The following is a 24171-nucleotide window of genomic DNA, read 5'->3' as shown; positions in this document are numbered from 1 at the left end:
ACAACAGTTCTTGAAAATTAAAAGTAAAGACATATATAGGCAAGTAATCTTTTTTGGGAACTAACATAAAGAAGACCAAATATATGGCACAGACAACTGTTAATATATATATATATATATATCCATTCATGCATGCAGGCATTCTCTGCATGTCCAAATTTGGAAAGAGCAGAACTTGTCTCTGAAGCATATACATATATATGTGTGTGTGTGTGAAACAGCTATACTCAAATTAATCTATGAGAATTAATGAGCATCTATTACAGATAGTTAGTTCATTAAAAGCAATTGATCAAATCCCAACATTCAAACCACAAAATAAGTCTAGCCGCTAAAGCATCCATGCCTGTCCTTACAACAACTTTATTCTATAATAATAATAGTATTAGACTAAAATAGTAATCATTCAAGAGTGAAAAACACCACCCAATTCATCATAAAATCCTTTTAATTTCTACCCTAATAGCTGCTAGTTGGTGGAATAGCTGCATACTGTCTGTCCACAACCTCAATAAGTTTGTTGGCAATTGCACTAGCATACACTGATGAACCTTCACATATCTGCAACATAAACAAAACACAAACGGTCAAAACACCTACACCGCATTTCATATATATATTTCAATGAAATTGGGTGATGAAATTGAAAAATTACCCACCTTGGTGTTGAACAAATAGCTGTAGTAATCGCCAATGTGGCCACCGGCAACATGGTGCAGATCCAACTGGAGCTCGTCGAGGACCTTTGACACGAACATCAGGCTATTAATTCTTTTTTGCTGAACAACCTTGATGGTTACTTCATCGTCGATGATACGAACATCGACCTCCGTGTTCTTGGACTTCCTCTGAAGCCATGAGCTCCTTAATGATGAACCACTGTAGGACTGGTCTTGATCACCGCCAGTGGGCTTTATGTTACAGCTCTCTACTTCTCCAGAACCAGCATCTTCTGTCTTGTGCCTCTTGCTCCTGTCCCTGCCACATCTCTTCTTCTCCACCAGGATTTTTAGCTCATTCACTGTCCTAATCAGCTCTTTGATGTATTCAATAGCTTCTCCAACTACTGTTGCTCTATCAATCTTAGTTGTACTCATGCCAAAACACAATAATGTTGAAAATGTCAAACAATTAATGAAAACCAATTAATATACACACATATATATGTAGTTAACTGTTCATCAAATTAAAGTGGCTATGTGTGTATGTGTGAGTGTAGAGAGAGATTAATATATACCTTGGTGGGATTGGGAATCAAACTCCTTAAGGCCTTGTACTTTTGATTCAAGTGATCTCTCCTTTGCCTTTCAGTGGCAAAATGTTTGGTACCATTATTTCTTTCTTTAGACATACAATTCATATCCCTACTAAAAACCACAACCCCATTATCAAACTGTCTCCCATCTGCAGCATCTTGATACACTCCTCCTCCATTGGCCTCCCTCTCATCCACTCCACCAAACAAAGGGTAACTCCTTGAGGCTCTCAAGTTATAGTCATGTGGTAATGATTGAAACATTTCTCTGAACAAAGGAGGCTGTGGAGGGAGGTTCAAATGCAAGAGAGGATCAAACAAAACATTCGACACAGACGCATTGTCTGCAGCTGGAAGGTCACCAAGAAACCCTAATGTGGACTTGGGGTCCCCGGGATTCGCGAAGGAGATGGATGAATTGGGGAGCAAAGAGGACCTAGGTAAGTGGAGGAGGTTGAGGAGGTCTGGTGTTGGAGGGTATGGAGTGTCTGGTAATGAGGAAGAATTAAACCCACCATGTTGATGTTGATGATGATGATGCAATTGATCAACATGCTGCTGCAAATGCTGCTGATCCTGGTGATGAGGATTGTGTTGGGTGTAACTCATGTCCTGCATTTCCTGGACATTACTGGTGTCCCAATTGGACTGATGATGATGGTGATGATCATAAGATAAAACCTGGTGGTTGGAGTCATTTGCCACTTCTTGCTGCATCAAATGGGTGTCACTGCAGTGATTGTTGGGGTTGGTGTTGTAGCAGTGCTCCATGTCCAAACGACCCAGTTGCTGTTGAAGCTCCACATCCATGGCAGCCGCGGCGGCGGCGACTCCGTTGGCGGCCTCTGAATCAGTCTGATCTTCTTGGTAGGGATTTGGGTGATAAGGGAGCTCTTCCATGGAGAAGCCAGCAGTGGATGAGTTGGGCATGGTTTGTGAAAAACCATTCTCAGCCACCCCTTCTTGCATAGAGTTGGGATCAAAACAAGCACCTTCTTCATACATTTTTTTCGGATCACAGTTTTTGTTGGTCTTTTTCCTATATTTTGGGTCTTTGTCTCTGCAGTCTGCACCAGTTAAAGAGAAACAAAAGTGGCATAAAGATGATCAGGACAAGAATTGACACCAGAAAGAATTCAAAAAAAAAATAAAAAAGCATGGGTATGCGCGCAAACAAGTTTGTGAAAGAAAGTACCAGTTGGCCTTTGTTCACAGATTGATCTTTTTCAAACACAAGCCTAAAGACAAACCACCATATCAATTAATAATTTGTACTTTTGGAGAAAACCCAAAAGAGATTACCATAGAAACAACTGTATAAACTTGAAGATGATTGAGAGAGAGAGAGAGAGGGATGGGGGAGGGGGATGAGTTTGGGAATTGCATATAAAGGTAGGTTAGGTTGGGTTGTGTTGGGGAGACTGGAAGTGAAATTGTTTAGAGGGAATTCCAAATTGGCACTCGGCAGCTAGCAGAGTTTGTTACCGAGATTCCAATCATTGGGGCCCACTTATAATCTCCGTATTTCTGATACATTCTGCAGCGTGATATGCACTGACCCCATTGTTTTCTCCCTCATCATTTCTTTGCTCTAAAAAAATCTCTCTTTTCCTGTATTGTCCACAGCTCTTATGGATAATTACAGAAATACCAACAATGAGGTCTTTGTTGCCACTAGTACTATCCATTCCCTAGCCTTATCCACCCTGTTACAAATGATAAGCTTGAATTTCTCATTCAATTGGTACATTTCTTTTTCTTTTTTTCCAAATTGCCATTCAATTGGTAACATTTTATTCATGTTAGTTTCCACTTATCAAATTTCTAGTGAAATATTCACATACTTGAAAAAATAATGAATAACATGTGTATAACAACGAAGACACAAATTCTATTATCTTCTATCTCATAATTGTGCCTTCACATTATAGCTTCTTTTAAAAAAGAGAAGGCATTTTCATCTAAAAATCATAGTTCGTACCTTCTTTTATGATATCGAAACCTTGAACATAGGTTATGTTTTTATTTTTATTTTATATATTTTCTTCCTTTTCAGTTCCATGAAATGGCCATAAGTTGTCACATGATAATCACATTTTTGCAGGTAATGTGAGTATAGTTAGAGATTTAAATAACAAAAAAGATGTTTCTACTAGCTCATTGCTTATGCCCGCAATATGCACCCTCCATTTATATGATACATTATATATTAGTATGTGTATAATGTATATGTAATTATGTATATAGCACTCAACAAATAGTACAGATATGATTGTTTCTACAGGTTGAGCTTTGGTTTTTATTTTTTCTTCACTTCTTTATTTATTTTCGTCCTGAAAAGAAAGAACAGAGGCTTAAAAGAAAGAGTATCATTTGCAAACATATTAATCAAAACAGAATAAATTATTATATGGTCCCAGTCAAAGTAAATTTTAAATAAAATTTACACATTTATTTGCGTGTAGAGTTTAACTAAACTTTTATCATTGCACCAAAATTCAAATGGTGGTAAAATTTTTCCTTTAATCAAATATTGGATTTAGGAAAGAGCACAACATTTTGAGTCCAAGGTCATAAATGTAAATTCATGTTAGAACAGACAGTTCCCTTTTATATATTAAACACATGCTTCCCTGTACTAGAAGTCATATGCAACTGAGTGTGACCAAGTCTTATTTACGGATTTGACAATGCCACCAAGAGTAGGAACTTCTATGATTTCAATTCTCCCTGAATTCACCAACTAAGATTATGACTTATGAGGGGGAAAAAAGATTTTTGGAGAATGTATTGAATTTTCCATTTATACTAAAAAGCAACTATTTAATGTTAAATAAGTGAAATCACAATTTAAGAATCAAGAGGTCAAACTCTACTTTTTAACATAAAAAATTTGAGAAATGATACTTTTGTCTAGAATTTTAACCAAAATTTTTGGCCCGACATGATTTATTGGTGTTATATAAGAAACTACGAGTCTCTTTGAATTTCACCTCCTTATGTTTTACATTTTAACGGAATTAACAATTTTAGGCTAAGCATTTTTCAAAAAAAATTGGAGCCAATGGTATATCGGTAAGTGGAACATTTATGTCACACAAATTGTGGATATTCTCCCAAGGGCGTTAGTTGAGAACTGCAACTGTGTTCTTTTTTTATCATCTAATTAACAGTCTGTTGTGGGTCCCACTAGTCAGTAATATTCTCCATGCAAACCGCCCGCCCAAACTAACTAAAACAACCGCTCAACCTGCAATTAGGGGATGCATTTGTTTTTTAAAATTAAAGAGAGAGAGAGAGAGAAGAAAAAAAAAAAAAAAAGGTTAGTAGGGATAAAAATTAAAAATTAAAAATTAAAAATAAAAGTAACACAAGCGAGTTAGTTGGGGTTTAGATAGAAAACAAGGTCATGGAAAGTTTGTGTTACGGATTTTTAATGTTCTAAAGCAGAGAAACAAGGAAACAATACTGTTGCACTAATAGACTCTGATTCAAAATTCTGAAATAAAAGTCTAAAACCCATGTTACATGTCCTCATTTGATATATATATATATATATATATATATATATATATATATATGAAAATATGATCAATTCGCGCGCATTTGGATGATTCAAAATTGCTAAATGTGAAACTTTCTTTTGTACGAGTACTTTGTGTCATTGCTTGTATTTTGTCTTGAAAAGAAAATTATTAAGGATTAAGAAGAAGAACCACATACAGTCATTAAAACGGGAAATAAAATGGCTACAAAAAAAAGGTGACAAAACTTGCTGAATGATTTCATCTTTTCGTGGGTATGTGTTTTTATTATATATGCACGTGGTTATATATGATTTAATTAATCAAAAGTGTGAAAATCAATATATAATAGATGCATAATATGACAGCTAAAGGATCGACTAAGCATTTTAAACACCAGCAATACCTTCTAATTAACCTTCCGTTATCTCATAAATATATAAATGTTAATGAACCACATGCATTTAGCTAAAGTGCCAGGAATTTCGCATGGGCTTTTGTTGTTTATGTTGATGACGACTAAAATGATGAAGCAGCATGGACAACCTGAGGGCTCTGTTCCTTACTGAAAATGCTAAAGCAAGATTGCATCTTGACGATGAAACTCGATTTTGAGCTGGTAGTAACAGAAGTGGCCACAAAGCTCTCTCTCCCGGGACTGGACACAGAAACTCTCTGTCGACCGAGAACAAGGGACGAGTCAGTGAGCCCTTTGTAGTATGGACTATACACAGAGTCCCTCCTGTCATTGAGAACTTCATTCCTCCTATTAAATTCCTCAAGACTCTCTTCGGTCAAGTCTGAGTACTTGGCCGGAGAACCATTCTTTCCTGTTATCAAGTTACCAATCTTCTTCGACCAACCATTCTTCAATGAGTTGGTTGAGCATGAAGAGCGGTTAGAAGTAGGGATGTGGTAGGATTGAGAGTGAGAGTGAATAGTTAATGAGATGTTGGGATCCGAGGAAGAACGCGGGATTGCTGGACTCGGCATTGAAGAGCTGTGCTTGAAAACCAAGGCCCTTTTTTTTTCCGCAGGAAAGAAAAGAAGCTATGAAGGCTACGCCATGCTGATTGTGATGTGATGTGAGGAGGCAATGTGTGGATTTTTGTAGTTTCTGCTTAATAATTCATTTTTTGGCGGGGATTACTAAAGAAGAAATATTCATGTCGTTACAAACTATAGCTTGTCACTGTGAGAGTCAACATGTATACTCAGCACAAATATGTATACATTTATATATAAATATATATATATATGGACATATTTTTTTACAACTTGGATTGGAAAATCTCAGGTGTCAAACAACTCATGCTCGGGTTTGATTTTGAGCCCTTTGGTAACCTGTTGTGAAAGACTTTTCAGTGTTGAGCCCATAGAAGGTACGAGACATAGAGACAGTAATATGGAATTAAATTATTAAAAATGATTTTTAAAAGTTAAATATTATGATTAGTTAGAAAATATTTTTCTTTCTCAAGTATATATTTTTTTATTTTTTATTTTTTGGTGTTTGAGAAAGGTCGAAGGTTGAATCCATCAAGTGGGGTGTTTAAAATAACTTGTTAGAAAATTGATGAATAAGTTATTTTTGTTAAGTTTTAATATTTTTTTATCTTAGGTAAATATTTTACGACAATCAAGTATCAAAAATTAAAAAATTAATCAACCTAATTAGATAGGAAATTATCATGCTAAGGTTTGTGTGTGTGTGTGTGTGTGTGTGTTTTGAACTATTGTTTTCCCCCTAACTGAAACCCTTTTCTACAGAACAAAAAAGAAATGAATAAAAAAAATGAAAAAAAAAAAAAGAAAAGAAAAGAAAAGGAATTTATAGTTCTAAGAAACGGGTTCTAATAAAAAGTGAGTTTGAAAATAATAAATAAAATCATTTGACCAGTTTAGATTCTGTAAATACTTTAAGGCAAGTCTTGGACGGTTAAATTGTTCTATTGTGACTTGGAGGTCATGAGTTCGAAGAAAACAAACAATCTCTCCAAATGCAAGAAAGTAAGGTTACGTACATCTAAACTCTTTTTTTTTTTAGGTAAAAGGGTAAGCTTTGATAAATAAAAGAAGAATGTACAAGAGGTCCATTAAGGACATTACAAGCCATAGGCTAAGACAACAAGTGTTGTCACAAGATCACCAAAGGAGACAGCAAAAACATAATACAGCATCTATGCACTTTCTAATGCATCACAACTATTTTTCAAGAGTGTAAAATTGTTCCACTGAGCTATTCCAAATCTGCTTTCAATATCTCCATTCTCAACATCCATATATCAGCACTATAATACCATCTAATCAATTAAGAACCAGGACTGACCATTTACATATGAACAACATTGAAGAAACAACTGGTGAAGAGCTTAATGAAATCCAATCTTTCTAATTTCTGAACCAGACCTTAGCTTCAGGGATGTAAACCTTGCTCTGATGCAACCCTTGATTAGGTGGATGATGTGATGTGATGAGCTGAGGCTGTTTTGTTCCTGAATGCTCTTGCATTCCTTTCCTGCCAAATGAAGTAGATGGCACTTGAAAGAAGCAGCTTATGTGTAATGAAATGGTTCTGTGTCCATGTTGCTCAGCACCACGAAATCATATCTCTCCAATTGTTAGGATTGATGTAGAAACCTGCAGCATGCTGAATGAAATTCCAAATGAGGCTGCTATATAGACATTTGAAAAATAAGTGATCCACAGATTCTTCTGCTGAGAGACAAAGGTAACAGGCATTGGTATATTGTTTCTTCTGCATTGGTTTGGTATCCAGGGTTGCTAATCTCTCCTTGAGAGCAAACCAAGCTATAAAACCATGCTTTGGGATTGTAACGACCCAAACCAGAGGTCCGGATCGCTAACCGGGTCCTTACCCGAACCCAATGACATACTAGGGGTAAAACGGTCTTTTACAATATGAAAGGATTATCCCTCCTTAAACTAGTCAAATGAGGTTTAAAACAACTATTCTAGTTATTCCATGATACTCGATGAGGTCCCATGGTCACCAGATATGAATTCCAAAAAAAACGCCCTTGCTGGTTCAAGGCAAATTCTGACACTGTTCCACTAAAACAACCATAACTCTCAACATGAGTGGAATTTGGGGATGGGGTTGATCTCGTTGGAAATCTAACTTAAAATCCTTGAAAATGGCCTTAAGAATGACTCTATTTGGGTTTCGAACGAAGAAGTTATGATTGTCCGAAGTCAAATGTTCCAAGCTGTCAACTGAAGAAACCAGAAAAGTGCACTTCGGGACTTGAACCGGTTCAAGTTGGGTAGTATGCCCATTCTCAAACCAAAGACAGCCTCTTAAACAGGTTCAATGGGGCTAAACTAGTTCAAGATGCCCAGAACCTCCAAAATGCCCCAAACAGCTTAAAATTGAAATCTTATACTCTTTAGCACTACTTTGGTCCTTTGGTGACCTTTCTCAAAGCCTAAACCTGTCCTAAATCTTTCATTTGACAGTATAAAAACATAATTAAACTCTCGTTCATTCAAATAAACCGAATGCAAGCCCAATACGTCATTTAAATATCATTTTATACAATTTCCAAAGAATTAAATACAAGAATGAGGTTTCCATGGCCAAAATTTACATGGCTTCAATATAAACAAAATGGAAGTGAATTCCTAACTACATTAATGTCCATGGATGCACATCATTTACCGGCTCGTCTCCAAATTCTTGTAAAATATGTTAATAATGATAGGATGAGCTTAACAGCTCAGTAGAGAAAAGCCTAAATCACATTCCTAAAAATCCCATGAGCCGCAACCAAAGAATAGGGATCAAAGAAAAAGGATCATGTGATTAAATCATTTCAACATTCCTACATTTCACAAATTCACAAGTTATACAATTAAATATGAAATGCAATGTCCCCTTCTTTCTTTCCAACCCAGCCTCACTACAACCTTCTTAACCGTCACCTTGGCTTACCACACAAACCCCCATCTCATTTTCAAACCCTCTTTCCCACATCAACCTTCATCCTTTCAACTCACCCTCATGCCAAGAATATGCATGTCATACAACTATTCATCATTATACAAGTCATAATTTACATTAATGTTATCATATTAAACATCTAAACATAAAAATTGATCACATAGATCACACTTTCACATTTTCTTATAGAAAAGTAGCATGCTTCGCACAAATACAAGAAACCATCATTTTCTCATCCCTCAATAATTAAATCATCACAACTCATGCTTAACATCACAACCAAAATTTATAAAAAAATAAGCATACTTCACAACCTCAAAATTATCAGGCAAGAAGGCAAATAAAAACTCACTAAAACCATAGGAATTTGTAATTTAAACTTCCCCTACCTCAAGATAGCAACCAAACAAAGCCTTAGAAAGCTCTAGCTCCAAGCCCCAAACTTAAATCCCACCAAAAGCTTGCAATATCGGTACCAAAATGTAGCCCTTGCACTGATCTATAATTTACCAACTCCGGCTTAAACCAAATCCTCTCTAGTATGAAGAAATTCTAGAGAGAATGAAGAGAGTAATATAGAGAGAGAAAGAAAATAGAGGAAGAGAGAGCTTGTGGTGTGTGTGTGGTCCAAAAATTGAAAGAAGAAAAGAGTGGGTCAAAAAAATAAAGCCACCCGCATGTCTCTAGAATTCTCTAGGTAGATCCATGAGTCTAAAATTACAACAATGCCCCTTGAACTTCTTTGTAACTTCAACCTTGCCATAAAATACTACCCTCCATTTAAAATCACTAATACAACATACATACATGTATATAAATACACACACAAACATATGAAATGTCAATAACGCCCTTCACTTAAGATAAGAAAACCGGGAGAAGTTCCCGAATCCAGAAATCGTCCCGACCTCCAGAATTTTTAAAAATGATAGCGTCTCTTCTAATTGACTTAAAATGATTAAAAATACACTTCTAAAACCCTCGGCTCAAAAAAATGACCAAAACGCCCCTAGGGGCTTGCGTGGCACGCAAAATAAGGTAAGAATTAAAATAATCAAGAAAAATCAAATAAATTCCCGAAAGTAGAAAATAGGGAAAATCGGTAACATTATAGGCATATGGTGTTTGAACCACATAAGCTGATCCCACGCAAAAACCAGAGAAGGAGCTACAAAGTAATCCATAGTGAGTCTGTGAGAGTAATCTCTTGTTGAACTTGGAAGCCATTCCACTTTATCTGGATTAGAGGTTGGAAAGGGCAAGCTAAGGAGCTGTGTATTGAGGTCTTGACTTTGGAAGAATGGGATATGATGTAGTGAGCTGGGGATGGTCTATTGATAGTTGGAAATTAGGCTATCAACTATAATTTGGGGATCCAGTTTAAGAATTTCCACATCAGTGAAGCCAAGTTAAATTATAATATAACCATTTGGAAGCCAGTAATCATTTCCATAAGCTTGTGCTCTGCCCAACTCCAACTCTGTGCCTAACCAAGCCTCTTGCCATACTCCTCAGCTTAAGCAGCCTTCTCCAAAATCCTGAATTGTTAGAAGAAGTTTTGACAGTCCATATGGATTTGTTTTTAATGAGGTACATATAGGTCCATGCCACCCATAGACTATCATTTCTAGTACACAGTCTCCACAAGTGTTTGAGGCTTGACACTCTATTTGTGAGCTTAAGGTAAGGAAACCCAAGACCACCAAACCTTTTTGGCCTGCAGATGGCTGTCCAAGCAACCTTAGCATTAGTCTTCTTGAGATCAGTTCCGGACCAAAAGAAACATCTCAAAATTTGATTGATTTGATCAACAACTTTCATGGGGAGGATGAAAGCTTGAGTCCAATAGGCTTGGATAAAGAAGAGGATATATTTAATGAGTAGTGCCCTTCCTGCATAGGAAAGAAATCTTGAAGTCCATTGGCTAATTCTGGCTGTGATCTTCTGGACTAGTGTCTGGCAATCAGTGGCATTGAGAGCTGATGAGGAGAGTGGTAACCTAAGGTATGTGATTGGTAGGTTACCAATCTTAAATTGTAGTAAATAAGCAATATTGTTCATTGTGTGATGGTCAACACCTGCAAAGAATGTTTGGCTCTTGGAGCAATTGATGGAGAGCCCGGAAAAGGTTATGAAATTGTACAGTGTTGTGTGAAGCACTTCCACAGAAGATAAGTCACCATAAGAGAATAACATAATGTCATCAGCAAATACTAGATGGGATAAGGAAAGTTTACTACATCTCCAATGATACTTGAAACAATTGTTTTGGGAGATGGCTATGTTAAGGGACAAAGTTAAAACTTTCATAGCAAGAACAAAAATTTGGGGGGGGGGGGGGGGGGAAATTGGAATTGGATCACCTTGTCTAACCCCCCTTTTTCCTTTGAAAAACCCACATAGTTGTCCATTTAGTGAGATGGTATCACCTTGTCTAACCCCCCTTTTTCCTTTGAAAAACCCACATAGTTGTCCATTTAGTGAGATGGTATATGAAGGTGTGGTTATACATTATGAAATCCAGTGGATAAATTGATGTGGGAAACCAAAGAGTTGTAGAGTATCAAGTATAAATTGCCAATGAATGGTGTCAAATGCCTTTCTAAGATCAATATTAAGGGTACAGGAAGGAGGGTGTGATGATTTATGATAACCATTTAGCAATTCATAAGCAAGAAGGATGTTATCTATGATGTGTCTTTGTTTTACAAAAACAATTTATGTAGTGCTTATGATTGGAGGTAGGACAAGGCTTAGTTTGTTGGCAATGAGTTTGGAAATGGCTTTGTAGATTAGGTTACAATAGGATATTGGCCTATAGTCACTGACAATGGTGGGATTAGGGACTTTGGGGACAAGTGCAATGTATGAGCAATTGATTTCAGCAAGCATTCTTCCTGAAATAAAAAAATCCTTGATTGCAGTTGTGATTTCTTGGCCAATGATAGGCCAAGCATGAGAGAAAAAACTTGAGTTAAAGCCATCAGGACCAGGGCATTAGGACCAGGGCTTTTATAAGGATTGATGGATAGAATGCTTTACTGGATTTCTAAATTTGTGGGTATGTAACAACCCAAACCCATAGGTCCGGACCGTTAACCGGGTCCTAGCCCTGACCCCAGGTTAACTAGGTTATTTTGTCAACTTTCTGTGTCCTTATCTACTATACAAGTCAATCCAGAGCCTCAACATAACCAAGAACATAACCTGACAGATTATGGTCAAACAATGCAGGTCAAAGGAGATGTTCACCTGGCTGATGAGCCTTCATCAGCCGGTTAACAAAGCAAGTTAGGCCGGCTGGCCAACGGGGTCGGCGGGCTAAAATGATGGTGGAACTTGCATGCTCTCTGGATTTCTACTGTAGCTGTTTCAGTCGACTGATAGGGAGGGTTCGGTCGGCTGATCTTGGAGTTTTAGTTGGCTGATGGTGAGGGTCAGCCAGCCAAAACAAAGCCCCTGAACCTTGAACTTCCGAACCTTGTTAACTTTGTTGCTCACCATCTCTAGAGCAAAGTGAGAGAGTGAGGTGAACTTATTCTCATACTCTGTCACCGACATATATCCTTGGATAAGGCCATTAAACTAGTCCTTTAGCTCCCATCTCTTGGTGACCGGAAAATACTTCTCGTAGAACAGTTCTTTAAACTTCTCCCAACTCATCTCCTCCACCTTGTGTCAGTTGGTGACTGACTTCCACCAAAGCTTAGCATCCTTAGAAAACTTGTAAGTGGCTAGGATGATTTTCACATAATCATCCATCACATCCATAGAGGTCAATTGAGTCTCCACTTGATCCATACAGTCATCCGCTACCATAGGATCTGCACCACCTTCAAACATTACTTGTATTAACTTAGAAAACCCTGAAATCAACTTGAGACGCTTCTGTGCCGGCGTTTCCTCAACTTGAACCACCGGTTGTGGTACTGGTTGTGGTAAAGTAACAATCGTTGCCCTCAAGGCATTCTGCAACAAACGATTCAATGTTAGCTCCGTCGAACCTTCACCCTCTTCAATGGGTGCTTCAACTTCATTCCCCCTTATAGGAACACCTTTAAGGGTAATCAAATCCCTAAGAAGTGTATCTCCTTCATTTTGCTCTGCCGGATTAGAGCTAGAGCTCTCGCCAACATTTCCTCTTGTCAGCCTAGAGCCAACACCTCTGGGTTCCCTTCGTGGCGGCATCGTACTATAAAACAAGGAAACGATTCAATGACTTAACACTAAGGTCCACCGTTGACGACTCAACATGAAATGATGCCACACCAACACTTATCATGCAAAACTATGCAATAAATAACTTAACATGAACATATAAGCACATAAGCAAATAAGCAGTTAAGAATGTTTTTCCAAATAATAAACAAGTAGCAATTAATCACGTAAACAATGGAAACAACCTTCCATGCAACTCTATGTCGGCCTCTACCCGTTGTCCTGATAGTTTTCGAACCATTGCTCTGATACCAAATTTGTAACGACCTAAACCCGTAGGTCTGGACCGTTAACGGGGTCCTGGCCCTGACCCGAGGTCAACTAGGTTATTTTGTCAACTTCATGTGTCCTTATCTACCATACAACTTAATCCGGAGTCTCAACATAACCTAATAGATTATGGTCAAACAATATAGGTCAAAGGAGATGATCAGCTGGTTGATGAGCCTTTATCAGCTGGCTGGCCAACAGGGTCGGCCGGCTGAAATGATAGTGGAACTTACATGCTCTCAGGACTCCTACTGTAGCTGTGTTGGTCGACTGATAGGGAGGGTTCGATCGGCCAATCCTGCAGTTTCGGTCGGCTGATGGTAAGGGTCAGCCGGCCGAAACAAGGCCCCTGAACCCTGAAAAACATTCTGGCTGTGTTCTCTATAAACTGGACCTATGCTGGACCTATTTTGCAACCCATTTCCAAATTCACGGCAACGACATGAGTTATAATACAATTAAATGGCTTCCATAAAATGGTTAAAAATACACTTCATTTACCATTCATCACGAAATATTTACATAGTCTCATTACATTTCAAACTGCCATCAAATGTCATAATTACAATTCATAGCCATGACTTCTAAGATGAATACACTTTACACGAGTATGAGACTTTACAAAAAATGGCAATTACACAAAAGTTGACAAAAGTGAAGTCCTTTTCCACCCTAAGCTTGTGGGGGATTGTCATACGCTACTTCCTTCCCGAGCCCTGAAAAATGTTAAATGATAGGGTGAGCATAAAGTTCAGTAGATAGTGCCTAAAACACACCTCTTGTAGTCCCGTGAATCTAAACAAAGAATAGAACAATAAGGAGCAGAGTCAAGCTGAACCGGAGAAAATACAATATCAATTCCAAATTCAAAAACAAACAATTGTCGTATCATGAATGCAATGCAATGCATGTCACTCCCCATTTTCAAAAAAAACATCCATCGCTTCACAAACTATTAATATAACCCGTCCTTTGGTGACTCCGCAACGACACGAATGCTTTGTTGATTATTGAATTGGTTATATCCCAATTGGGCTAGTAGTGCATTGAAAGCTTTCATTCTTGTAAAGGTAGATAACAACCCCTTTTCACTAAGTAGCCGGGATTCTAGCCTCATCAAGCACTGAACTTCTATGAAAGGCAGAGGGTCCAAACTCTAGGTTAATAAAAAATAAAAATAAATAAAAAAAGAAAAAAAGAAAGAAAGAAAGAAAAAGCAAAAACAAAAGTAATAAAAAAGTGAGGACTTCTCCCAAAATGTGAGAAGTGGGAAATGATTAGATGGAGGTTGTTTTGATTTATAACCTAGTTGATTTGAGCTTGTAAGTCCGTAGGGGTGTTTGAATGCCTAATGCCCTAAAGCCATCTGGTTTGGGAGTCATTGACCTAACGTTCGACCTCATGAATCGCTAAAAAGCTTAATAGATCAACACATTGCACCATGCTTCCATCTTTGATCCTATAAAATATATATATATATATATATAGTGAAAAGAATAAGCGCACCTAGAACAATAAAGCTTTAATAAAAAGGTCCACTTTTTATCTTGATGATCGGTACTAGATTTGTGTGCTAGTTTGAGGGTAAGGATGTGATCATTTCTTTAGTTGGCTAAGATAACAACATATTTGATGTCGGTCCACTCAAAAAGGATTCTAGAGTTATTTTGATTTACATGATCATTTTCTTGATGTGTGGATGACCATACTTGCTTGCTTGATGTTGAGATTTTGGGACATTGCTTAGAAATGTTTGAAACATTGCATACTTGAAGTAGTTTTCTCCCAATACTTGTTTGCAATATTGGTGCCTCTTTTGAAAGAATGAGCTTAATGTTTGTGGGTATCATTTCTGGAAACTCTCACGAGACTTCACTCGTCCACTAGGGGTAACCTAGAGGTTTAAAAGGCTTGTTGCATATGCTAAGTGCAATCGTGTTCCCTACGAAAGTGGCGTTATCCATTTATTATTTTCTAGTTCATAGTTGTTTAGTTATTCATTTCATTCCTTTACTTTCTAATTCATTGCTAGGGATTAGCAATATTTAAGTTTAGGGGTGTGATGAGCGCTGAAGAGTGCGTATTTAAACCCCTTAAGCTTAGGCATTCTAGCACCTTTATCTATCTTACTTTACCGTTTTAGATTGATTTCGTACTATTTCCATTTTCAGGTACTTATCCCGAAAATAAGCTAACTCAGCCAAATAAGAGCAGAAATGAAACAATTCTGGGATGAATCAAAGAAAAGAGCCAAGTGGAAGCAAAAGGAAGAAAAAGGTGGAAATCAACATCTTCGATCGATCTCAGATCAAAGTTCGATCGATCCAACATGATTAATCTCAGCACTTCAAGATGGATCAGAGCCATGATGACATTTTCAGAGATCTCAAAAGTTCGATCGATCCAACATCATTCTTCGATCGATTGAACTACCTTGTCCTTATCCAAATGATTGATCTTATCTAGTTGTACCACCCTACCAACCACTTTTGTCCTTTTCCCAAGAATATCTTCAAAATATCTAAGATTTATTTTTATCCAAAAAGCACCACCATTGAGGATCGATCCAACTTCAATTCGATAGATCTCAATCATGTTCGATCAATCTAAGTCCAAGGTTCGATCGATCGAACTTCCTCTAGTGCGAAAAAGTTAAATTTTCAGCTCACAAAAAGTTGTCCTTTATCCAATCATTGGGGAATATTTGTTGTACAACCCCAGCTTATTTTGGGTGTCATTTGACCTACCTATATAAGGATAAGGATTAGATATCACATCATATCATATCATACCTTGTAGAACTCTTGGAGAGCAAGCTTAGAGGATGAGGAGGAGGCTAGAGACACTATTGGAGACTCTTCATCAACCAAGGAGCAAATCTCTACCATGGAGTTAGCCCTTAAGGGTTGGAGAAGCACTACCATGAGTGGCTAGACATCCTCTTGGGGCTAAAGTTACCCCCAAGCATGCTTTCTACATCTTGATTTTGTGTATTATTAAGGGATTAGTGTTGTAATACATGTTTTGGCACTTATACATATATATATATATATATATATATATATATATATATATCTTGTTTATTCAATGATTTATGTAGTTTAATGCATCTAATTAATCATTTCATTCTATCCATATGTTTATGTATGCTAGAATAGATGTTCACGTGTTTGTCTCTATTTCTTATGTTATTGATACATGTCTATGTGTATTAATGCCACAGATCTAGAGATTGTCAAAACATTGTGCTTAATGGAATGCTCTTGTAATTTTCTAGATGGTTCATGCTCATTTCTTGATGGATTGTGCCTCTCCCTTAGCTTAATTAGTTTAATTTCATGTCATTAGCTTAATTGTAGTGTAGTAGTAGCATAGTTGTTAGATGGGAGGACAATCCATGCTTGTTGTTTGATTTTCCATACTTTTGAATGCAAGTAGCATATGTCTCTAACCTTGTAGTGTATTTGGCTTGTGAGCTTAATGAAATGATTAATGACTTGCTAGATATATTGTCCTTTTCACATGCTATTTAGACAATATATACTTAATTGTTAGATATATTGTGTTTTTCACACGTTGCTTAGACAATATATACTTAATTGGTCACCCTTGCTAATTGAATCAACCAAACACACACACACATCAATATTGCAACACACATTTCCCTCATTAGTCACTTGTCAAGGGTGTAGAAAAGTATTGTTTGGTGGTGACCTCTAAACTCCAAGTTCTCTCTCTCTCTTACTTACTCTTTATTGCATTCAATTATTTAGTTCAATTTGCTCTCTAGTTTAATCAACCAACTAACTATTTGTTTGATCACTCGACCTACTGACCCTAATAGTGATTCCACAACCAAATTCGACTCCAATCCCTTGGGACGATCCCTACTCACCCTACCTATATTTTTAGTGAAGGTAGTAGTAGTTTTTATAAATGTAAAACTTGGCCCTCGCCTTAATGCACACTCTCTAAGCTTGTGGTGTGATGCCGCAATACACCACCAATTGCCTAATTCTTTTAAGGCTCACAATTCCATTTGGGTCATCGTTGATAGATTGACTAAATCAGCTCATTTCTTGCATATTCACACTGACTTCACATCGGAGCAGTTGGCCAGACTTTACATCACAGAGATTATAAAGTTACATGGCATTCTGTTATCTATTATATCGGATAGGGATTTGAGCTTTGTGTCAGGGTTTTGGAAGAGTTTTCAGTAGGCTTTAGGTACAGAGTTGCATCTTAGCACTGCTTATCATCCTCAGACTGATGGACAGACTGAAAAGGTTAATCAGATCATGGAGGATATGCTTCGTTCATGTGTTCTTGATTTCAAAGGCCACTGGTAGAATTATTTTCCACTTGTGGAGTTTGCATATAACAATAGTTTTCAAAAGACTATTGGAATGGCACCATTTGAGGCATTGTACGACCGCCCATGTCGATCTCCTGTTTGTTGGATGGAGGTTGGAGAGAGCAGATTTTTAAGTCCTGAATTCATTAAGGATACTTCTGAAAAAATTGTTCTTATTAGGAATCGCATGCGTACTGCCCTGAGTAGGCAAAAGAGTTATACCGATCGTCGTACTCATGCATTGGAGTTTCAGGTTGGGGATCAGGTTTTACTCAAAGTGTCTCGTATGAAAGGAGTAATGCGCTTTGGGAAGAAAGGGAAGTTATCACCGCGGTTTGTCGATCCATTCATGATTACGGATCAAGTTGGAGCTGTAGCTTTTCGGTTGGCACTTCCAGATCATTTGGATCGTGTATACAATGTGTTCCATATTGCAAAAATTTCTGTATGATGAAGATCGGTATCAGCATATCGATGTTGGTGAGATTGAGTTGCAGTCGAATGCAACATATTTGGAGCCACCGTGTCGTATTGTCGACCATCGGGATCAGATTCTTCGTAATAAAGTTATCCTTTTAATGCGTGTTCAGTGGAGTCACCACAATAAGGCTGAGTCTACTTGGGAACGGGAGGATGTCATTCGCTCGCAAATTCCTAAAATAATGGAAGAAGGTAAGAGCGAATTTCGAGGATGGAATTCCTTTTGTTAGGGGGGAAGAATGTAATATCTCTAATTTTAAAAGGATAGTCTCGGCATTTTAATTATTGTTTTATTTCATTTTTGTTTGGATTGTAGTTAGAATACAACTTGTTCGTGGGCCTGACCCACTCTTATTTTTCAGGTATTCGATAGTTCCAGCCTTAGAGCTTTATCGAACTGAGCAGAGATAGTCACTCATTCCTCCGATTACGTAGGATTTCCCTTTATATTTTAGTTATGGATTTCATTTTCAGTTATTTATTTCCTTTTGGGATTCTTATTTAGGTGTCCACTAGATGGATTCCCGAGGTGTTATCTTGGAGGTTTTGGATTGGAGGTTTATTATAATTATTTAATTTTGGGATTTATTACTTAGAATTCTTTCAGCCTTTATTTCTTATTTCTTAATTCTTTTAGAATTCTTTTTGGTATCCCTCGGATCTGTGCTCGAACTTGATCACCCATTATCTAGAATCGAGGGGTATCACAGGAGGCTTTGGGATGTCGGAGGTTTCTCTCTTGTCATTTTTTTTGGTGCACTTTTTATGCTCTAATCTGTGACGTGTTGTGACACCGTTATTGAAACCGTGCGTACATCTAAACTTTCCCAAACCCACCTAGATATAACGTGTACCCTTTTTTTATTTTATAAACTAGATGGTTATACTTTTGTTTATAATTGATCTTATCTTACCATGTTTATATATCCAATAAAATAATATAAAAAAAATAAATAAATAAAATAAAATAAAAAAACTTTTGTTATTAAGAAAAATACATCATAGCTTCTAATTTTTATAAATAATAATAATAATAATAATAATTTGATACTATTAATTTGGCTTTGTCGAGTGAAAATCTCGCCTGCTATCGTCCTAAAAATAAGGTGCAATATATAAATCACCAAACAAAATTGCACTTCCTCATAAGAAACAATTCGACCTAACATTTGTCTTCTACCCTAATTGTAGAATTAGGGGAGGAGGGAGAGGGGCTAGGGGGCCATGCTCCCCATATATATATATATATATTTGTTCACCCCCTGCTATTTATTCAAAACACTTATTATTTTGGCCAAAATATAGTGACTTTTGAAATAAATATATTTTGTGTCCCATTGAAATTTATAAAAATTTAGCTTGAACATTTTTAACTATACTCTTGGAGTCATTTTGTGAAACAAAAATATAAGTTCATTAATTATAGTAGTGCTTACTATAATATGTCATTACTCTATTCTTTTTTTTTTTTTTATCTTTTTTTAAAGGTTATGTCATTACTCTATTGATAGCATTTATAATGTAAAAAAAATACTATAATAACACATGTATAATATCCATTATATAAAATTAAAAAATTACACTCATTTCTCCTTATCTTTAATAAAAATATTATATATGAACCTTCCTTGTAAGACATTTTTGTTTTGTGTTTCCAAGAAAAAAAACTCTAGAATCATATGTTTATCTCTTTTAGTGAGTTTTCAGAGTATTGAGAAGAAGGAAAAACTAAACTCAATGAAGTTGTGGTAACAAAAATGTCATCAACAACAATGGTATCGTATGCTAATATTTTTAGTTGCCGCTTGTTAATTGATAAAATTTATAATTAGTTCTTGTATAAGTCATTAAAATACTTCTTTATTTTGTTCATGATAATCATGTTTTATAAACATTTACGATATTTTGTTTAGTTAAAATGGTACATTTTTTTTTTCTTAATCTTTTACAAGGATGGAATCAAAGTACTTATATTTCTTTTCCTTTTTAAAAAAAAAAAAAAATTGAAATTTTGAAAAGTTAAAACAATTGTTTAAGAAAAATTAATTTTTAACAATATTTTTCTTTACCACTTCTCTTATTACATGTAAGTATAGTATCCTTTATTTTTTTTTTTATGTTTTTCTTTTCTCATACCAATTTTTTATCTCTATTTATTTCGATTGTATTTTTCTCATTTTTTGAATTATATTTTCCTCTATGTATATATTATATTAATTTATAAATTTTTCAAATTTTCCATATCTGGTATAGGCTTTAACTATGCTTCAAATCCCTATCAACTTTGATGCAATGTGTAACGACCCGAACCCGGGGGTCCGAACTGCTAACCGGGTTCTTACCCGAACCCGAGATCAACTAGATCATACCATCTAATTCCTGTGTCCACATCTATCATACAAGTCAATCCAGGGTTCCAAAACATCCCAAGATACAACCTTGCGGAGAGGGAGAAATAATACTGGTTAAAAGGGAGAGATCAGCCGGTTGATAGCCCCTAACCGGCCGACTGACAGGACTGGTTCAGTCGACTGACCAACAGAGTCAGCCGGCTGAAATGATTGCACAAAATGCATGATCTCGGGATTTTGCTACAGTAGGAGTGTCGGTCGGCTGGTGGAGAGGTTCGGTAGGTCGAACCTGGGGTTTCGGTCGACTAATGGTGAGGTTCAGCCAGCCGAAACAAGGTTTCTCAAACTTAAACTCACTGGAATGCTTTCTAGCTGTGCTTTAGACATGCTAAACCTATGTTGAACCTGTTATGGAATGAAGTTCCGAATTTACAGCAACAAATCATGACATTAATCAATTGAAAGGTATCCATAATTGTTCAAAACATAATTTCTTTTCCCATTCATGGTCAAGTGTTCACATAGTCTCAAGTTGTATCCAATTACCCCTAAAAGTTATAGTTAGTTTCCAAAACGAATACACTTTACAAGAGTCTGAGACTTTACAAAAGAATGGTAGTTACACAAAAGGTGTCAAAAGTGGATTCCTATTCTTCCTTAAGCTTGTGGAGGATTGTAATCCGCCACTTCCTTCCCGAGCCCTGAAAAATGTTAAATGATAGGGTGAGCATAAAGCTCAGTAGGTAGCGCCTAAGACACACCTCTTGTGACCCCGTGAATCAAAACAATGAATAGGACAATAGGGATCGGGATCATGCTAAGCCGGGGAAAATACAACATCAATTCCAAGTTCAAAACAAGCAAATGTTGGGCCATGAATGCAATGCCATGTATATCACTCCCCATTTTCAAAAAACATCCATCGCTTCACAAATTGTTAATGTAACCCGTCCTTTGGTAACTCCACAGCGACACGAGAGATGGGTTGGCTACTGTCCTTGACCCTTGGTACCCCCGCGGCGTCATTTGGGGCCCAGCTAGCTCAACCATATTAGAGTGATTTCCCTAGTTCCCTCTAGGTTATATTAATACCACGGCCCTTTGGTGACTCCGCGGCAACCGGGTTTTCTCAAAACATTTTACCAAAAATTCTCCCCAAAATCCTTTTTTTTTTTCATCCTTTTCAAATCATTTTACCCTTTTTCATGCCCAATGCTTTGAATGCATATCACATGCCTTTTCAATACTATGAGAATGGGGGAAATTAATATTACATAATTAACATGTTTCCTTATAACAATTTCTAACAAGTTAATAAGCATCATAGGCATAAAAATTTGACACTTAAGCATGTTTTTCATACAAGTCAATTAATACACATAATCATGTTATTAATACACAACATATACATCATTTAAAAAGGCAATCAACTCAAATTAAACATGTTTGATGACAATTATTAAAGAACAACTCACAAAGGAATAAAAAATTGGGAATTAGAGACTCCTACCTCAAGAATTGCAAAAACCCCAAAATTTGTGCCCTAAATCTCGAATCCCCTAGAGTGCACCAAACAAGGAATTACTCCTATCAATTCGCAGATCTCACCGTGATCTTCAATTTGCCACAAACGGCTCTCAAAAATACCAAAAGATGAAGGAGAAATCAAGTTTTAAAGCTTTTAAAGTAAAAAAGAAAAAGAAAATGAAATTTGAGAGGGGGAAAGAAAGACTTGCAGGAAGAGAGAGAGAGGAAAAGAAAATGAGGCTAAAATGCCTCTACCCTATCTTAAAACATTAATGTGGGTCCCACCCTTTTTTTTTTTTTTTTTTTTTACATCACACAAATATATATATATATATGCAACTATATAAAACCCAAATAAATCACATTAAATAAATGCATGGGATGCAAATTGGCCCAACTAAAATCCCCGTATGCAACAATTCCAGTAGCGGGTCCCATACGGGACCGTCCGGCCCGAAAAATATAAAAATGCAGAAATGAGCAACCTTGCATTTCAAAGAGTTCTGAACTCAATGAAATACCCCAACCAACTCTCGAACACAATCGGCACACTCCACAGTGTCCGGTACGCAAAAGAGTAAAAGACAAAAATGCCCTTACAACGACAAATTTCTGAAAAAATGGATAATAGCGAAAAATGGAAACATCACAATCTCGCCAACTTAAAAGGATTTTGCGCCCGAAATCAAGCCATAACTGGGGAAAAAAACAATGCTGGATACTTAAAGCGAACCTCCTGTTCAAGCTCCAAGGTAGCCTCCTCAACTCCGTGGTGTCTCCAAAGAACTTTCACTAACAGTATCGTCTTGTCTCTTAACACCTTCTATTATGTGTCAAGGATCTGAACTGGTCCTTCTCCTACACGGTCTAAAATCTCAAACGGTCCAATGAATCGTGGCGACAACTTGCCACTCTTCCCGAACCTCATCAAACCCTTCCGTGGAGAATCCCGTAGAAAAACGTGGTCTCCTACCCCAAAAGATAGCGGTCATCCCCGCCTATCCACATAATTCTTCTGTCGGCTCTAAGCTGTAAGCAATCTCTAATGAATCAGTTTAATCTTCTCAGTGGTCTCGAGTACTATGTCGGGTCCTAAGGCGGCTGTCTTGCCTACCTTAGTCTAACAGACTGGAGACCTACAAGGTCTGCCATACAACACCTTAAATGGAGCCATCTCAATGCTCGCCTGATAACTGTTGTTATAAGTAAACTCAATAAGTGAAAGGTGATCCTCCCAACTACCTCCCAGATCGAGCACACAAGCCCGATGTATATCCTTCAAGATCTGGATGGTACGCTCCGATTGGCCGTCTATTTGTGGATGGAATGCCGTACTAAGGTGTAACCCTGAACCAAACGCTACTTGAAGTCCTTCCCAGAACTTCGAAGTGAACTTGGCATCCTTATCTGAAACAATGGTTATTGGAACTCCATGCAACCTTACAATATCTTTTACATAAAGCACTCCAAACGCCTCTGCGTCATCTATTGCCTTAATAGGCAAGAAGTGAACCATCTTGATCAGTCTGTTAATGATGACCCATACGGCTTCATTGCACCTCCGGGGCTTAGGAAGACCTATCACAAAATCCATAGCAATCTGCTCCCATTTCCACTACGCAACAGGCAATGGCTGCAACAAACCGGCTAGTCTTTGATGCTCGGTATTCACCTGCTGACAGGTAAGGCACTTAGCCATAAATTGTGCAACATCCTTCTTTACTCTGTTCCACTAATACTGGCGTTTCAAATTATGATACATTTTTGTACCACCTAGATGAACTGCAAAGCGGGAAGTGTGAAACTCCCGTAAGACATCCTTGCGACATCCTGTGGAAACAACCAACAAGTCCTTGAACCGTAGACCTCCATCTGCATGTAAGGTCTAATCCTTCACAGTCTCAACACTCGAGATCAAAGCATGAATGGCATCCAAATCCGGATCCTGTCTCTGTGACTCAATCACTCGTCCGACAAAAGTAGGCTGATCCACAAGACTAAATAAAAATGTCGACTCACTGTAAACATCATCATCAAAACACTGCAATCCCATCTCTACCAGATCCTCAAGTATCTTCCATTTCTGAATGGCTAAACTGGCCAAAGTCCCACGAGATTTTCGGCTTAAGGCATCTGCTACCACGTTTACTCTGCTCAGATGATACTGCAAGTCAAAATTGTAGTCCTCTAAGAACTAAACCAATCGCCTCTGCCTGTTATTCAAG

At 37.2% G+C, this 24171-nt stretch overlaps 1 protein-coding gene across 1 annotated transcript; it reads right to left on the bottom strand.

Moving 5' to 3' along the window:
- Window positions 1–420: 420 nt before the first annotated feature.
- On the bottom strand, window positions 421–2943 carry LOC132278242 (transcription factor bHLH91-like). The gene is made up of 4 exons (XM_059780046.1): window positions 2790–2943; window positions 1238–2322; window positions 660–1082; window positions 421–561 (listed from the first exon to the last, which is right to left on the bottom strand). The coding sequence occupies exons 1-4, from the start codon at window positions 2941–2943 to the stop codon at window positions 460–462; spliced, it is 1764 nt and encodes a 587-aa protein (XP_059636029.1). The 3' UTR covers window positions 421–459.
- Between the last annotated feature and the right edge of the window lie 21228 nt (window positions 2944–24171).

Source organism: Cornus florida, unplaced genomic scaffold (assembly GCF_030987335.1).
Source record: "Cornus florida cultivar Cherokee Brave unplaced genomic scaffold, ASM3098733v1 CherokeeBrave_3.0.0_Hap2_Chr10, whole genome shotgun sequence".
Taxonomy (NCBI): domain Eukaryota; kingdom Viridiplantae; phylum Streptophyta; class Magnoliopsida; order Cornales; family Cornaceae; genus Cornus; species Cornus florida.
The sequence above is the reverse complement of the archived record's forward strand: the minus strand, read 5'-3'. Positions and strand labels throughout refer to the sequence as shown.